The sequence below is a fragment of the Glycine max genome, chromosome 12 (genome assembly GCF_000004515.6).
Source record: "Glycine max cultivar Williams 82 chromosome 12, Glycine_max_v4.0, whole genome shotgun sequence".
Taxonomy (NCBI): domain Eukaryota; kingdom Viridiplantae; phylum Streptophyta; class Magnoliopsida; order Fabales; family Fabaceae; genus Glycine; species Glycine max.
Genome location: NC_038248.2, coordinates 3650603 through 3669948, shown reverse-complemented (window position 1 = coordinate 3669948; position 19346 = coordinate 3650603). Strand labels below are relative to the sequence as shown.

Sequence of the window (19346 nt, the reverse complement as noted above, 5' to 3'; positions counted from 1 at the left end):
AGCAATATAAAATAAAAATCAAATCAAACTAATTCTTTTTAGATTTATTTGAATGATTTTTTTCTCGAATTAAACTACAACACTTATCCTAACACTTATATTATTTTATTATTATACATTTTATATATATATCACTTGAATTTTAAGTATTTTTTTAGTATTTTTCTAATGTTATGTATACAAATATACAATGTATGTTACTTTTTTTTCAAACAATTTTTTTATAGATATGTTTGATATAAAATTAATGAAAAATTGATAAATTTTTATTTTAGAAAGTTTAACATATTAATAAATTATGTAGATTGTTATTAGCAATTTTTTTAGTGTAATTTAATTTAAAACTTAAATAGAAAGTATATAAATTTTAATAAAATAACATTCAAGTAGAAATTGCCATTGCCAAAATCGAATTGAACTAAAGTGCAATATATATTAACTTGGTCTGATTTGAATTTTATTTTAAATGAAAACTGAATCGAACCAAATCACAAGTTTTTTAAGTTTGATTTGGATGATTTTTTAACAAAAAATCCAACCTAATCAAACCATGAACACCCCTAACAAATATTGTATCTACTTTGCTTCTCTTATGATAGAGATCAAATATTGTACATACTTTGCTTCTCTTATAGATAGGGAAATTGTGCAGGTCCAACTTAAAAACCTCTCCCGAAAGGGACATAATACACCCAAACAATATCTGAGAGCTGCAATTGCCATTAGAGATACTTCAATCCCATCCAGAATCAAAATCAGAATATATAGTCTGGCAGCTGGAGCGGGAAACGAGCCACTGTAGCTAGAAAAGGGTCTCCTTTTGGGTCTGCCAATCTGAAATTAGAATGAAAAACAAGAAAAAAACTAGCTCATTGACGATAACAATTGAATTTTATTCTTTTGGGTGTCAAATGCATGGGTTTTGATGCTTGTAAATAGAGGCATCCCATATCATCCAAGGAGATATTAAGATTTGAAAGATAAATGTGGTTCAAGTAGGCGTATCTAAAAGATACAAGGTATACAAACAGTACAAGCAGTAGTCAGAGTAGTGGATGCTGAAACAACATTGAACACAACATCGTTTACACTGGAAGACAACACACCACAAACAGTTTTGAGGACAATTTCAGGTTTCTCTACCATGCCCATCATGCACAACCTACTTATCACTGGATCCTCCCTCTAAAGTTTTAAAAAAACTTTGACATGGTCAATTGTCATGATCTCACTGTTTATTCTTTTAAACCTTTAACTTTAAAATAGAAATATATTATATTGACAAAATATAACTGCAGAGGATTCATCCCCCTACTTGGCCTTTCTGAACTCCCTAAATCACCTATCTGCAATTTTCTCCCACTAGAACTTCATTTCATCCCATAAGCTCCACCAAGTACCTTCCGGCTTCAACGCCCTCCACCCAACACACACACTGATTATAGTACGCCTTCACAAAACCCGGACCGTCAAGTATAAAGTTCATGTATTAGAAGAAAAAAAGGATCATGTGAACTTGTTATAGAAATTTCCTCAATCCGCAATTCACATATTCCTACATTGCCTAACTAATCATAGATAACCAAATCACTTGTCACAAATAATAATTAAAATAACATAAATGCATACCTGCCGGGTATAAATGTAAAAGAACCTTCAATAGAACCTGATGGTGTTGGTAGAGGCGTGCAACTCTGATAAACAAATTCTTGAGCACCCGGACGCAAAAGTGGAAACTGCAGAGAGATACATTGAACTCAGTAGTTTGACACTTTAACCACTTTATTTACCAAATTTGCTTGGGTTAAAAAAAATAAAGACAGTTTTCTTTGTTTTCTAATAAAAAGAAAGTTCTAAGACATGCCTCCAAGTTCCAAAACTATGAATTATAAACCATTTCTACTTTTGGAAATCAGAACCACTAAATCAGTACAACTTTTATATGGTTACCAGAGTTGAACCTAAGGATGACTCAACTGCTTGCAAGCTATAAAGTAAACTACCACTACCAGCATAACTAAGCTTCCAAGCATCACTTGGATGCATTCGATCAATACATGCCCCAAACACCAAAGCCGCTAGAATTTTACTAGACATGGGCCACAGATATCAGCTCATAGCAAAGAAATGGTAGAGTGTCATTATGTTGCTTTTGGGAAATTTTACAATTTTTTGATCCTGATATGTGCATAATCCAAGTCAATGCAACTAAGTTATTGCCTAGGCACTGAAGAGCTACTCACTGCTCAAAGCTAATATCTCATTTGGCATTTTAAAACAATTGATTCAAAAAGATCAAATCTCCAACAGCCAAAGCATGAATTAGACTAAAATACATATTTATTAAATATCAGTACTTCATTAGAATAAAAATAATTACACTGAAAAAGGAAATTGAGGGGGGTGGGGAGGGGGAACTTATACCTGTCCTATAACAGCTTTTCCACTGACATCAGATATAACAATATCATTAGCACGGATGATCCAGTGCCTCCAATGGAGCTGGCAAGAGCTGAAGGACATTCCATTAATAATGCATCCTTGAGGTTCAAGGGACAAGCGGATTGAATAAGCAAATAAGTACTCTCCAAGGTCATCTTGAAGATCCATCAACTCAGGGATAACCAGTGCAGAAGCGCGAACCTTAAGATATAAACACCACTTATAAGTTCCCAAGAAAAGAAGAACCACCAGAATTAAGCAATACTTGTAAAAAAAATCCAGTAATAGTGAGAATAGACAAGCAAATTGGAATATCCCATGCATCACCAATGAGTAAGCATAAACAATAGCATACACTCTTTTACCTTCACACCATTAGTAACAGCCGTTGAACAAATATGGGGTTCTTCTGGGAAAAGATTAATGCTTTTGCCATTTCCTTCATCATGAAGTTTGATAAAGCCGTGTTCTAAACGGCGACCATGTTCTTCTAACCACAGTAGCATGGCATCTTGTTGCTCTGAACTATTCAATTCCTGATGTAAACTAATCAGGTCATGAGGTACACAAGGGATTATGTCTCTTTCGGTAAGAGGAGACCTGGTCCCGACATATAGTTGACCATTGGTACAGTTGAGGAAAAACAACTTTCTACTGTATGTGGATGAAGCAGCCACAAGAACATACTTTGATCTTCTTAAAAAGCTCAAGCGACGCCTAGTTTGCTGAGTTTCTAGGATTATCTGACATATAGGTAATAGATAAACATTCACCAAATGACCATAGAAGGAGTAGCCACCAATTAGACCCAAAGATCTGCCAAATGTACTAGTTTCTGGATCTGCCTTTGCAAATTCTTGCCCATTGTGAAAGCGATAAAGGATCCTTGTAGGAAGAGGCAATTTCACCTTTAATACATTCTCCAACTCCTGAATGTCAGCTTCAGTTGCACCTTTACAAAGAGTGGCCTCCGCTTCAGGAAAATTATTGGTCAACCAGGTTTTTATTCTATCCCAGCACCTTTTTACACGCTTAACAAGAGACCAAGGGTACATAACAAAAGCTCCTCTCCATGCTAGATAGCATTCCTGCATAATACAGAGAGAGTCTGATTTCTAGCTGTACCAAAAGCATTATTTGTACTTTAGCATACGCAAGGTGTCTATCATCAACAGTCTTTTGCAACAGGACATCCATCACATCCTCAATGAAAAAGAAAAAGAAAAAAAAAAGATGCCACATTATAACAATAAATTTAGCATGTTCATCAGCCAGCATACTGAAGAGCCAGAAGTTAGTTTCATAAGTAGTGCCAAGAAAACATGCTAGCAACTAGTAAAGTACACTAAATCTACAACTGGATTGGATGGGAAAAAAAGAAGAGGGAAATCAAATGGAACATCATCATATTATCATATATCATTGTTTAGATTTCTTAAATAAATGGAAAGCATGCAATGGAACATGATGGAGTCTACTCCACCCCCAGTCCATCCAATACTCTCAATTTATATAGCCCCCAAAATAAGGGTTACGAGACGAAACCATCGGAATAAAATCATAATTCTCACAATTCTATTCACTTCCCAAATAATGAAATTGAGACTTCACTCTATTCCACCAGAAAATATCTAAACAAAGGCACAATAATTTCATTCTATCCCATCCCATCCCATCTCTATCCATTCCATTCCACACGGCATTGGATGTTCAAACACAACCTATCTCCAACAAGTCAAGTATACTTTTAATTAGGGCAATGTTTCATACTTGGACCAAGTCAAACACAACAAAGTCATTTTTTCAGCACACGAGGGAGACCAAGGACAGCCAAAAGCAGGACCCCATCATACACTTGAAATTGAAAGACGCAGAGACAAGACAAACTTTATTAGTAGACCCGAAAAAGGAACCAACCAACCACAAAGAAGAAAAATAAAAAGAGGGTTTTTATTTCCCCCCACATAATTGGAATCCAAAAACAGCAGAGATTCCAACCTTGAAGGAAGAGAGAGGGTTTCCGAGATGATCGAGGGGTTGTGTCAAAGCGAGTTCATTGAAGCAGAGATTGATCCAAAGAGTGTCATCGGAAGCGGAAGAACTGAACCTTTTGCTCACACACGCCACTCTCGCAATGTCTTGGGCTCCTAATTTTTTCAGAATCACGTTAATCGCTAAATCTCCCACCGATTCCAACCCCATCTTTCTGCTTTCTGCTTTCTCGATCGCACACTCTACCGCTATTCCACTATTGCCGCACTCACATAACAACAAGGGTGGGTGAAATGTTGTATTTCTTTTTATTTTTACGGATTAAAAAAATAAAATAACACCAAACAACAAAAACCGCTTCACATATAATATATTTTCATAGGTTTTTTATATTTATTTTATAATGTATGTTATTAAAAATGATTCTTAAAATGACGCTAAGGTCTTATTGGATCAATGAAATAAAAGTGATAAAATTTGAGTTAAAATAAAAATATGATACTCATTCATTTTTTAAATTTTCATCTCAAATATATTTAAGTCCGATTAAATAAAACATTACTTTAATCGCATTTGTTTACAATGAAAGAGAACCAAAATAAATAATAAAAAATAAAACCCACATTTTTATGCTTTATTTTAACTTGAATGATTCGATAGAGACCAAATAAATAAATAAAAATAAGCAAGAGTGTGGAAATAATGGGATATGAAATAATACATGTTTAGTCAATCAGAAATATACACCTTTTAAATGAGTAAAAATGAACGATATCACTCTTCCATCTCTTTTTCCTGTTTCCTATTTTATGTTTATTTTTTAAAATCAAATATTTATATTTATATTTTCATTTTATTTTTCAAATATTTTCATTCACTATATTTCTTTCTTTCTTATCTACATTTATTTTATTTTCACGTTTATTTTTTTCTTTCTCACCTAAAACATTATTATAAAACTTTGCGTGTAAATTTGTTATTAGATGACAATACAATTTCTTTATACTATTAATATGAATTATCTTTACACAGACTTCCAACAAGATTTAACTATTTTTTCATGACAATAAGTTGTTTTTTTATTTAATATCTGTGTAAAATGATTTATAACTAAAATGTGCATACAATAAACTAAAATAAAGACAAAATGGATAAGGCTTGATGTTTGTTCCTGCACCAAATAAATTTTTTACATGTTTTTAGAAAAATGTTATAGTAATTGTTAGTTACTCTATATGTGTCCCATTATTCATTATTTTTACATATTAATAAATTGTCACGAATATATTTTACGGAGAAAAGTAATGAGCACTTAATTAAAAGGAACATTTGTTTAAAAAAAGTGCTAATTCAATAATACTCTGATAAATACCGTTAGGTTTATATCAATATCAAATTATTCCACTATTTATATCTTGAATAATTTAAAGACAAAAAAAATTATTTTAAAGGTGATAAAAAAAACAGCTAAAATTGTTTTCTAGGTAAATTTATAAGACAATTTTGATTAGATGAATTCGAAAAGGAAAAACAGAAGCGCCACAAACTTACTTTTTGTTTCTTTGTTTTTTATAACAAGAAAAAACAAGATAGACAATACAGAAAAGAACCTTCACAAATATCACGATCACAGAACAGTCTGTCTTTTTTTATTGGTTAACCACGGTGTATAATTTAATTATTAACCTGAACTCTGCTAGGACAAATTTTACTAATACCTAAATTGTAAATAACATGAAGATTTACCAGTAGGTAAGACTATGTTTGGATTAGGAAAATATAATAGAAAAAAAATAGAGGAGAATAAAATATAGTCTTTTTTTTTACAAGAAACTAATAAAATACAGATAAAATAGAAAAGAAACTAATAAGACCTATTTCATTATTCATCTTCATTTCTCCCTCTCTCTCATCCAAAATCTTTCATCTCTCTCCCCAAATTAGGAGGATACAACAGAATGTAATTTTTTTTCTTCTTCCAAAAATACATATATAGGTAATAGAATAAAATATTTATTCATTTTATTTCATTCTGACACTATTTTAACATATTCTACCAATTCAAACATAACCCATGTTGTAATTGTAATAATTTAAATTACTAGATAAATCATACCATCATACCCCAACCCTCATAAGGGACCAAAAAATCTTTGCATTAGCCTTCTTTTATTTGGTGAAATTTAATGTCAAACAGTTAAATTGGTCAAGATATCGTGGAAGTTTTGGTTTTATCGATTAGAAACAACATCGTAGTTTTTCTCGCTTTACTGTAAAATTCCATCAAACGTTAGTTTATTTTTCTTGGTCCAAAAAAAATAAAATTGATTGAAGTAAACATCAAATAATAAAATGACATGGCATACCCGACCAGTATCATAATCACCGTCATCTGAACGAACCAAAGTACCTTTTCGATTTTCAAACATTTACTTACACTATTTTGGGAAGCTTAGCATCAATGCGATTCTCTTCCCAAAGTGACACGACCATAAAACAATTGGCAAAGCGAAACATTCTAGTCGTAATTGGACCCACAATCGGTTATAATTTTTCTCACACGTCTCGTAGATAGAGCTAAAAAAAACTAGTATTCCAGTAAGAACGACATCAGATGAAAATTGTTATGTACATTAAACAGTAACAACAATTAAAAAAAAAAAAAGCCAACCTTACACCTTTGTATATTGTAGTGAGCAAAGATGTTAAAAAGAAAGAATAAGTTGGTGATAAAAGAACTAGTTTCTTTAAATAAAAATAGTTGTCGAAGAATCGCCGTCACATTTGTCGCATACGAACATGCATCTCCCTAGGCACGGTCATTACCTACGCGTTCATAAAAAAAATAGAAGGGAAAAAAAAACGACACAATTAGAATATAATGGTTTGACAAAACCTGTTAGCAATTGCTGGTAACTTCACGATTACGTTGACGCAAAACACAAAAAACATTGATAAAATTATATTCAAAAAGCGTAAAACCATTATGAATCAGCATTTTTACCCATGGATAGTTTACATTTTTATTATTTTTAGAAATGCATTATTAAACAAGGACCATAACGTGTATAAATGACCGACACTAGTGAAATCCAAACACTCAAAAACAATTCCTCGTGTAAACATTTAAATTGTTGAATCTATAATTTTATATTCATCGAACGTAACCATTTTGGTTAATGCAGAAACCTAATCGGGCAGAAATTTGCAGTGCTACAAAGTACGAACTCAATGTCTAGAAAAACTATACGAAAGTATAACATGAACCACGAAGTCCACCAATTAGAAGACTGAACTATGAAATGAAGCATCGAATGCATCAGTTACTTAATGGATCACTTTGAATCTATATCGGACTATTAACGACAAATCAACAATACGACAACACCAGACCAGAATCTCTAAGCACTTGTGTTGTACTATGCCTTAGGCCACCTAGTGTTCCTATAAAGGAGTCCTTGGGATTCAGATTTCAGAATAGTCAATGGAATCAGATTATTTAACGCATTAAATGGAGCAGCAATAGAGGCTGAATACCCTGCAATATGGTGGTACTCAACACTATTAAGTAACATCACCCATCCTTTCAAGAACATTGAAGTACTCATTAATCAGCACTGTGGACGGAAAGGCCCCTTTTTTTCTTTTTGGGAAAACTATGTTACCATAGTATTCCAAAGCTAAAAAGTAGTTCTAAAGTTTTTGGTATAACGAACCCCTTTTTTGCTCAAATTTTATTTTGTTAATTACCTCAAGCTGTTTGGAGAAAAGGCATCGAAAACAATAGATAGAACAAACTCAGGACCCTAAAGTCAAATGAGGATGAAAGCAATTTTGCACGAATGCTCACAATAACATAATTTCTAATGTTACGCTTCCTTAAATCCAAAACTAGCTGATACTCAACACGAAGTCATTCAAGTGACTGAATAAACAAATGTCTCCTCAAACAAAACCTTCAGGACTGATAGAACATTCACAAGAATGCATACAATTAATTGTTTATTAGCCCTCTAATGATGATAAATTCCTGCCGCCTCTCCATAGCATTCCCGCCACCTTTTCCTAAATATTAGACGCTACTTTATAACGAAAAGTTTACCCTCATATATTGGGAACTAAATGGTTGGGTTTAGCACACATGCCACAGATACCATATTAATATTATATAACTGTCCTTAAATTTTAATAGAGCAGGTAGGATCTAAAGTTTTCAGCTGAAGTTTCCTGTCCAAAATTTCATAAGCCTACTAGTCACTTGAAAAAATTACTCTTAACCAAGTTGGTGACCAATTAGGATTAGATTCACAGTTCCTAGAAATTTCAATCTCGAGGTCATTAGTTTTCTAATATTTGCATCTTTAATATCCCTCAGCGGAATTTTTAATTTCTATCTGTCCTCAATATTGAAGAAAACATAGGGAAAATTAGTGGAAAACCACAATTGACATGATGTGCCATATTTGTTAATCCGATCTACTAATCCTTGATTATGGTTAGCTAGGAAAGTAGTAAACAAAGTTAACTCTAAATTTACAAATTTAGTCAGCAAGTGTCTTCACATGATCTGAAGAAGCACCTTCAAGATTCTTACACAGTGGGAATTATGCCCTCACAAGTCTCAATAAGTTATAGGGTGATTGAATTTCAAAAGAGACATAGGGAAAATTAAGGGGAAAACCACAATTGGCATGTGGAACCAAAATTGTTTATTAGATATACCAATCCTTGATTATGGCTAGCTAGGAAAGTAGTAACCAAGTTTACTCAATTTACAAATTTAATCAGCAAGTATCTTCACATAATCTTTAAAAGCACGTTCAAGATTCTTACAAGTGGAAATAACACCTCACAAGTCACAATAAAATAAGTTAAAGTGACTGAATTTCCAGCCCTAAATAGAAAAGAAAAATCACAGCCTACAGCTAAAAAATAGTTGGATACAAAACTTAGAACAGAATTAGTTATACCCACACAAAGTTTTTGTCACATTATTCGTATCTATAACACATTCAACCAAATTGATAATGTACACTACTGAAATAACAAAAACAGAAAGAAACACAAGACATGCATCATAGACAGAAAACAAAAAACAGTAATATACCACAGGGATTGCTAGAAAATTAATCTACTGATATCAGAAATAAGTCAGCTGATGAAATGGTGTTACCAAGTAATGCAGAAATATTAGATGGAGAGAGTTATACTAAAAACATACAAAACAACTTATTTTACCCACAAGGACAAAATAACCACATTATTAATTAAACTCTATCAGATGGGTTTCTAAAGCAGAAGCCTAACAGATGATCCTCCCAATTATCAATGATGACTAAACTGCCATTGCAAACCAGCTATAGCTCTAAACCAAAGGCATCATGTAATGGGCATTGAAGAGAAAGTGCAAATTAATAATGCATCCACTAGGATGGATTTCTTCAAATCCTTAAAGATAAAAATATCAATTCTACGCACTGCCCAAAATTTGAAGGGGTTCATGTTCAGTTAATATTCAAATAAGGAGTTTTCCTAACATGCCTGGACATTTCCAGCTGTTAGCCTATTGGCTATGAAGCAATCAAAGAAGATATCTCAGATGATGACAGAAAGGAACAAAAGCTTAGCAAGCAACATTAAGAGGTTACCTTGCCATAACTAGATGTGAAGCAGAAAACAAAAGAAATCAACAGAGTTTGAAGTGGTTCAATGATAAAAACAAGCAGCTCAATACTCGAACCCTAATCCCATAATGGTCACTACGAAAGACGTGGCACAGCAGAATTTACAAGATTTCATACCACAGATATGCCAGGGATAGGTAAACTAAACACAACTCACATAACTAACTAACTAATGTACCCCAGTGCCCAGAGGCTCCTCCTCGCTATGTGAAGGAATGGGAGAGGATTATTGTATGTAGCCTTGCCCTTGCATATGCAAAGAGGCTATTTCCGAATTCGAACCCATGACCAACTGGTTATCAAGGCACAACCCACATATAACACAATAATCAGAAAGAGCTACAACAGAGAGAGAGAGAGAGACATGTGAAAAGGATTTGATGGAAGCCAGCCCATGGCTGTGCAATGTAAAGCAATTTACTAATATCGCAATAAGAAAAGGTGAAAAACATAAGACACCCTAATACGATACGGTATTTGGTAAACAGCTAACTTCAAATTTGTAAAGCTATTAATATTTGAAGGCAATAATTATATAACACATGGAAAAATCACTTCATGCTAATATGAAGGGAAGAAGAGCTAGGGCAGGAGGAGAGAAACAATATATACATTTACTAGTCACACATCAATTTGAAAGGGACAAATTTTCAACAATATTAGACCAGAATCACTGGATATCCTTTAAATATGGATGTACGAGACACAATTTCAATAAAACATAATGATATTATACAGTGAAATGAAATATCTTCCCTATTAGTATTTAATACATAAAAAGATAAATATAGAATGCATTTTGGTAATAAGACACAATAAATAAGTGTCTGTGTTTCTGCATCCGTATTCATTTCATAATGAGCAAAATAACATTGTCATTTAAAGCTAGTGATGCAGAATGGAAATTCTGAATGTGGTAATAGAGCCAGGAGGAAGAAAAGGGATAGAATAGAAATAGGATCCACATCCATATGGAACAGGAAGATGGCTTGGAAACCACGGAATCAGAATAGAATCAGGTGTTGGAACCAAATATCTTCACTAATGCCCACAGTAATGAATGCATAGATTTTTGAGAATATTATAAATCTTTCAAGAAACCGGATGGAATTCTGATAACATGATAACTTGTAAACTTAATGAGGGTCCAATAGAAAGAAAGACTAAGAAATAATGGATGAATGATCCAAATCACAATTTACTAGAGGATTAAATAGGACAAAACAAATACAATGGGTTTTTACAGAGTTCGGTCACACCATCATTTGACTGATTGGGAAATGATATCATTAAGATCACCTACCCTAATCCCAAATTATCTAAAGAAAGAAACCTACAATTTACAGCCTTGCACAATTGCACTTTCTCTTCAAATGCCCAAAACAGAACAACCATCATGTTCTACGATCCTCCCTATAAAACTTTGGACAGACATCCTACCACATATATTTGTTTACAACTGCTTACTATGTCTTTGCAAGCTCCCATGCTCAACCTAGGTTAGTGAATAGTAGGGATCATATATAAAACAATTAGTCATGGAATGATTACTTACAGAAAACAGTTCTCATTGTCCTGGCCCATGTCCTCCTGGGGCTTGTTGCTGTTGCTGTTGTAGTTGGAGAAGAAGGTTGGCAGCAAATTGTAACGTTGACTGGTATCTCTGGTTCTTATCAGCCTCCACCTCTGTTTGTCCTTGACTGACTCCAAACATAGGAAGTTGCTGATTGGGGGTGTCCGAGTTTACCTGGTCCACTGTATACAGCATGGCAGTTTGCTGCTGTGAAGCATTAGCACTATTAGTTTGATTAGATAAGGCAAAAGAATTATTAGGTTGCTGGAAAGCCTGAGAATTGTTATTAGGTTGCTGGAAAGCCTGAGAATTGTTATTAGGTTGCTGGAAAGCCTGAGAATTGTTATTAGGTTGCTGGAAAGCCAGAGAATTGTTATTAAGTTGCTGGAAAGCCTGAGAATTGTTATTAGGTTGCTGGAAAGCCTGAGAATTGTTATTAGGTTGCTGGAAAGCCTGAGAATTGTATAAAGCAGAGGCATCTGTTCCCTGCACCACTCCAAAGCCTTTCTGATTGCTGGGGGAGACCTCAACTTGGTAATGCTGACTGGCATGGGGGGATACAGCTACCTGTCCACTTTGAGTAGGCATCATGAAATTAGGCATGTGTCTTGATGAAACAGCACCTTGCTGCTGCTGCATGTTGGCAGCAGTATCTTGGATATGAGAACTGCCAGACACTTGAGCAGGATTGCCAGCAGGAGCAGATAATGGTGGATAGGGCTGATAGGGAGCATTGTGAACGTTATACATGTTCCTCAACTGTTGAGGAGGATGAGTGGATTGATCTGCAATTTGATGAGATTGATTTCCATCATTTGGTGTCATGGGAGGAAATGGAAGCTTCATGGTCGAAGAACCTACTGCTGACTTGGCACCATCAGTGGTAGGTAATTGTGTAGTTGTAGGAAGTAAAGAAGCTAAAGTTGCAATAAGCTCAGGTGTTAATGCAACTCCAGCTTGGGACCCAGCAACAGTATTATTAGTAGAATAATCGGGAGGCCCAGAATGAACTGGAGGGGGCCCACCTGCTGGTGGATAGACTGGTTTAGCAGGAAGCTTAGAATCCTCATGCAACGGTCTGTTATAATCCATTGGCAAAACCTGTTCCTCTTTAACAGGAATCAAACCATATTCAGTCTGTGAAGGAGGAATATGTTGCATATACTGAGTTGTCGGTACAGGCAAATGCGATGGCTGTTGCATAGGTGCACTACTTGGCACTGGTGGAAACTTAAGAACCACACCATATAGACGCTCAGGTCCAGTGACTTTCAAAACTCTTGTGAGAAAATCAGAAGGAGGCACCAAGAATAAGGTGGTGTTATCAACAAATTTGGCAACACCAGCACGATTTTTCGCACTAAGATAGCGTAGGAACTCAGTATATGAAGCAAAATCGTCTTCACTATCAGGCAGAAAAAAAACAATATCAAAACCAATTGCATCAGCATAATGTTTTGTGAGTATATCCAATCCCGTCCTAGCCGAGCAATCAACAACACCAGGACTGCAGCAAAAAAACAAAACAAACGTTAATTACAATATTAAAACAGTACCCTGAAGACAGGTATACATTTCAACCGTTGGGACAAGAAACTAGAACTTCAAGGAGAAAGTGTCGAAAAAATAAGGGCCCATTTGTTTGTGCTCGAGATAAAAATGAGCAAGTCAATTAGCATCTTTAGCAAAAATATAATATAAAAAAAAAAAAAATTTAAAAATGGATTTTTCAGAAACGAAATATAAGAAAAATAAACACACCATTCTTCCTGATGATGCAGTAAAAGAAAAAAAGACATTCAAGAAAAGCTAGCATGCAGCACAAACCAGAGAAATTCGTAAAACCTAAATATTTCTTGCAGAAATGAAACAACACACAGAAGAGAATATGCTACATGTGACCTCACTAGCAATGAGAAAGAAGTAAATGCAAAAGTCAACAGAAAGAAACAGATTCCAAGGAATATTCCTACTTTCTTCTTCCTCTTTCACATTTTCAAATTTCAATTGAGATTAAAGAAGATAAAACTATACTCACAGCTCAGTCCCAATTCCTTTCCCAATTGGTACACATCTAGCACGGCAAACAGGAGTTCCCCCTTTTGCAATAACTCCGCGCCAAATATGATCAATATCAGGTTGGACAATATCATGTACTCCAGCTGTAATCCTTGAGCTAACTGGACCAAGGTGACTCTTTCCTTGAATGTTTACATATGGACCAGAACCATTTCCATCAATAGCTGGATCAATCCCATATGCTTGTTCTAGAGCTAACCCCCGATCATCAATATTCCTAAAAGGAAATAGGGCTTCAGCAACAGGCAAGGGTCCATCTATCCTTGAACGTTTAGAATCTCTTGGAATATGGTTTTTGTCAAGTACATCCCATGCTCCAGACGTTGATCTGGTAGGAAGCCTAGTGCTCTGTGCAGGAGGAGATGGCCTTTTCCAGTTTGGACCCATGTTACTCTTGGAGCTACCATCCTGAAATTTATGGAGCGCATCAATCTCGTTAAACTCAGGGCCAGAAATAACAGATTCAACACCACCGTGATTACCAAAAGGTCGCATTGGTACATTTAGTCCCATAATACCACTAGGTGGTAACTGTCCAGGAAAATTATTTAGAACCATTGGACGATTATGACCAAATACATCCATTTGTAATGGTCGAAATGGATGCTCATTCAGCAATACATCAGGTCTTGGTCCATTACTTCCAGGAAAAAAGCTGGGGTAATCACTGCCAGGTACTAGGTCACTGCTAGAATACATAATTGTTATTCGAGGATCATTAAAAAGGCGTCCTTGAAGGCCCTCTTTTGCACGTCGAGCTTCATCAACACTTCTAAACTCAACAATAGAATAATTTCTCAAAGGAAAACTCTTGATTCTCTCGATTTCACCAAACAAAATCATGGCATTGTGGAGCATTTGTTCATCAATCTGAACAGCAGGCGGATAACCGATCCACAAAATATTACTTGGTTGACTGTCACCTTTTCCCCCCATTGGAGGCTGTGAATGCTGTTGACACAAGAAAAAACATTTATAAGAGGAACTAACAAAGTTCAAGCCACGGGTATACAGAAATATTAACCATTTTACATGCAGTAGATGCTTGTCTAAATAATGTCTTGGCTTCCTAAAACCGAATCACACAATGCAATGAAAAAAAAAATGAACAGGACTGATACAATAAAGTGATAAACTTGCAATTAGATGCACATTGCAGAGGACCCTCACCAATGGTCTTTTCTGTCCAGAATAAGCATCAGTATGCCCCAAGTTTTTTCCCTGAAACTGCCCATAATCAAGCTGATCCTACAGTAATAAGCAAAGAAAAACTACAATCAGAATAACAAAACAAACAGAGAATATTAGAGATAAAAATTAGTTTAAAATTGTTACAAGTTAGTTAAAGATTAGTTTAGTTGGTTACAAGTTGGTTATTAGTTTAATTTGTTACAATTTAATTTAGCTAGTTACAAATTAAACTAAATTATAACAAACTAAACTAATAACTAACTTGTAACCAACTAAACTAATCTTTAACTAACTTGTAACCAACTAAACTAATTTTTCTCTGATAGAGAAAAACTAACTACGTAAAAACGAAACAACCTAATACACCAATGGTAGAATATAGACAATCAGACAAAAACACTTGACCCAATCAGACAAATTACAGTTTTAACTGCAGAACCTTAACAAAAAGTTAAGAAAAATATGGATTATTTATTAATGTAAGAAATAAAATTCCAGATGTGTCATTTTCAAATAATCACTCCCCACAAATCTAATTGAAATTTCTCTTTAGGTACTATCATGAGGCACCTGAGTGTAGTAATAGGTAATTGAATAATAAAAGGAAATGGAAGAACGGCAAACAAGAACAACATATAAAAATATAAACTTACCCTTTTTGTAGATTGTGATCGAAGGAAGTCAACACGAATATGCTCCCCGCCAATTCGTTTCCCATTCATGATTTTCATGGCCTGAGTAGCATCTTCCAAATTGAAAAATTCAACACATGCAGTATTTCTGTCTCTGAAGAACTTAAAATCCTCAATTTTACCAAATTTCTGAAATTCAGCTTCCAAATCTTCCTTTGTAACAGCCTGACTAATACCACCCACCCAAAGTTGTTTACATGCCTTTGCCTGAGAACAGGATTTTTTGGAAATTAAAGAATACAAATCTTAGCATCTATACACATTTATAAAATTAAAAGAAAAAGAAAAAAAGTAACAAACATGTTAAAATTGAGCCGACCAAAAAAAAATGTTACAATTGAAACATTTGCTACTGTGCAAAGGCTCATTATATTTTTGCTTCAAAACATTCGTAGGACTACTCCTACCATGAATTTCCCAGTAGAACCATTGAAAAGAAGGTCAAATCATGGTTTGACCAAGAAAAAAACAATAAAAGGCAATGATCTGTCAGTCACTTTATCACATAAGAGAACTCATCCAATGGTAGGAACTATAAGTGAACTCAACTAAATTGTTATTTTGATAATGTAGACACCAAAGGTGAAAGGATTTAATAAGTTGGATAAATAAAGAAAAAAGTTGTGTTTCATTAATTGGAAAATCATAATACTACTGCACCAGCATTGTTTTAATTTAAATTAAATTGTCTCAGTTTATTTTCATGTAAGTTTCTTTATTTGAAGGTCTATAGCATATTTTTAAAAAAAATATGGCTGAGCTATATAAAGTTGTCTGATGGCTGATAGTTATGATTTTTGCAGTAACGTACGATTCTTTTCAAATTAATGCTTGGGGTACAGAACAGCTAGGTGCGCATCACCTCTCGCAAAAAGTAAAACCAGTGGTAATTAAATGGAGTAAATCAAAGTGATGCATTTTCACAGACCTCAAAAGAATGTCCATTGTGTGTTTTCGAAATCCAAAATAAGATATGCTGCAATTCAGAGACTTCGAAAGGCACTCTTCCCAATTGTCCGCATTATGTTCTTTTCCTCTTTTTTATGTGTTGCCTATAATTTTCAGAATTATTCCAATTTCAGACCTCAAAACACACTTCACTCATACCTACATGACACTTTTTAATCCCATTGGAGTTAACCTTTTGGTTTTAGCTAAACTTGGGTTTGCGCTGCTAGTTCGGAGTTTTTTTCTTTTTTTTTTCCTTTCTTTTTCTTGCCAACTAATTTTAAGAGTTTCAGTACAAGAGAAGAAAGCAAGGCATAGTTCTTCCACACTATGTCGAGTATTTATAATGAGACAGTAATAGTTATTGTCCCCGCCGCTTATACGTGTTCAAGCCTATTCTGACGTCTGACAAGGGTGTGTATATACATATAAAGTTTTTACATACAGAAAAATCAAGGAGCTTTACTTCACTGTTGCTGTTTTGCAATTGTGCATGTTACTCGCGGTTAAAGCCAATGCGTTTAAGTGTTGCCCCAACAAATTCAAATATTCGTGCACTGAAATCGATTTCTTCACATTTCTAACGTCTATATATATTTTATGGTTTGGTTGTGTTCAAATAGGAAAGATAGGAGAAAAAAAATTCAAAAACTTGCGAGTTACATTTCTTTCTCTATGCTTTAATTTGAATATTTCTTAATTATATTTCATTCTTTAGTCTTTCACTCAACCAAATCATATAAAGTTATCTCATATTAGATAACACAATTAGTTTCATATCGGTTTATTTGAAGCATCTTTCTTCAACGTTGTATCACTTGGGTCAAGTATGCATCTTCTTAAACATTTTAGATCTTCGTTTTAAAACCAAATCTGGGTAACTTGAAAAAACGAACCACAAAACATGCTTTTAGGATCCCTTTCAACTTACGTCACCAACTTCCAACCAGTTTTGCGGATCATGATTCGGGAATCAAATATTCGCCCCGCTAATTTCTAACGATTTGGAATAGAAATTTGTGTCTTAAATTAAATCACCAACACATTAAGGATTTTGGCTCAACGTAAATTCCCAGCACACCGACCTTCGCATGAACAACGAGTTTCCAGTTCCTTCGTTAAATGTGAGTATGAAACAAATTCTCAATTCGTGTGTTTGGTTTCACACTTTCACCATCCAGTATCATAATTGATTATACCTCCATAATGTGATGTACGATTATTGTAATGTATGAAACAAATCACCATCACGAATTTTAGCTAAATTAGTTGTTGCGTTAGATTAAAAATTTACACTAAGTTTTCCTAATGTAATGTACGATTATTGTTAGCTAAAATTGATTTAGCCAAATCAGCTTCGCATTAGATTAAAAATTTACACTAAGTTTCGAATCAAAATATTCTTTCGGGGTAAAATCAACAAGACATAATTCTCTAAGAATTAATTCAATTCAATTCAAAATAAATTCTGCAAATCGATTTTTCAAAAAACGCCGACCCAAACACACAAAAAGTTGTTGAAACTAGGGATATGGATAGAGTATTGTGCATGCATGTCGAGCAATTTATTGTGAGACAACTGGCAACGAGAGAAAAAAGATACAAAATCTAGAATGCAGAAATAATAACATTTTTAATAATAATAATAATAAGAGGATGTTAGTTTGAAGAAGAATACAGGGATGTGCAGAGAAAGTGAAAGGAAAAAGATGAGGACAAACCGGTCTGGCAAACTCAATCTTCAAGGAACTGCCGCGGAGAGAGGTTCCTTGGAGAGCGTTCTTGGCGGCTTTGGCGTCTTCGACGCGTTTGAAGAACACGAAAGCGTAACTGCGAGCGGAATAGGAAGTCACGCTGTCGAGTGCGCCGTATTTGGCGAAGAGCTCCATCAGATCAGCGTCGGTGACGTCCGCCGCCAGATTCCCCACCCACAGGTTGTTCGACGGACTCGCCGACTCGTCGAAATCCCGCGTTGGTTTCGCCGGAAACGGCATTGCGAGCGGAGAAGTGCCCTGCGAATGCAACGAAAATTGAAGAGAGAGAGAGAGAGAGAGAGAGAGAGGTTGGAGGCGAGATTGTTTTGGGAGCGGAAGAAACCCTAGAAGAGAGGATGAATTTTTTGATACGGAAAGAAAGAAACGGAGAGAAGGGTTAAAAAATAAAAACAAGTGGTTCCTTCCAGTTTTTTTTTTAGGTGGAAAGACCGAGAATGTTCGGCTTTCACAGTGGTAAAATTACGGATACTCGCACCATTTCAACTTTAAATACTCCTAGTATTCTATTACTAGGATTTTATTTTGCCCGCAGTAAAAAAATATTTATTTTGAGCAATTTACAGAAAATATTTTCTTATATGATTAAAATTTCAATAAACAAATATTCGTTTAATATATAAATTATATTATTAAAAATTATAATAATAAATAATTTTAAATATATAAAGTATATTTTAGATTTATGATATTATGATATAAAGTTATTTTTAAATATTTAAATTTAATTTAAAGATAAAGATAAAAAAAGACATAAGAAATTAAGAAAAAATTATAAAAAAATACTCTTATTTAAGAATAATAAAAATATTCTTATCAAAGAATTTCTCAAAAAAATACTCTAATTCAAAATAACTATTTTATTTTATAAAGAGATATGATAATGAAAAAAAAAAGAACACATATTCTTACTCTTTCAATTTCTTAACTGAGTATTCTTAATATTTTTAATTTTTCTCCAATCATTTTAAAC

At 34.2% G+C, this 19346-nt stretch overlaps 2 protein-coding genes across 2 annotated transcripts; both read right to left on the bottom strand.

Annotated features, from left to right (window-relative positions):
• Nucleotides 1-413: 413 nt before the first annotated feature.
• LOC100809876 (F-box protein SKIP16-like) lies at nucleotides 414-4720 on the bottom strand. Its single transcript, NM_001254106.3, has 5 exons — nucleotides 4441-4720; nucleotides 2808-3530; nucleotides 2425-2643; nucleotides 1630-1736; nucleotides 414-834 (listed from the first exon to the last, which is right to left on the bottom strand). The coding sequence occupies exons 1-5, from the start codon at nucleotides 4642-4644 to the stop codon at nucleotides 756-758; spliced, it is 1332 nt and encodes a 443-aa protein (NP_001241035.1). The 5' UTR covers nucleotides 4645-4720; the 3' UTR covers nucleotides 414-755.
• A 2059-nt stretch (nucleotides 4721-6779) lies between these two features.
• On the bottom strand, nucleotides 6780-18824 carry LOC100795342 (flowering time control protein FPA). Its single transcript, XM_006592079.4, has 6 exons — nucleotides 18323-18824; nucleotides 15615-15860; nucleotides 14941-15018; nucleotides 13730-14721; nucleotides 11674-13198; nucleotides 6780-7260 (listed from the first exon to the last, which is right to left on the bottom strand). The coding sequence occupies exons 1-5, from the start codon at nucleotides 18593-18595 to the stop codon at nucleotides 11686-11688; spliced, it is 3102 nt and encodes a 1033-aa protein (XP_006592142.1). The 5' UTR covers nucleotides 18596-18824; the 3' UTR covers nucleotides 6780-7260; nucleotides 11674-11685.
• Nucleotides 18825-19346: the final 522 nt, after the last annotated feature.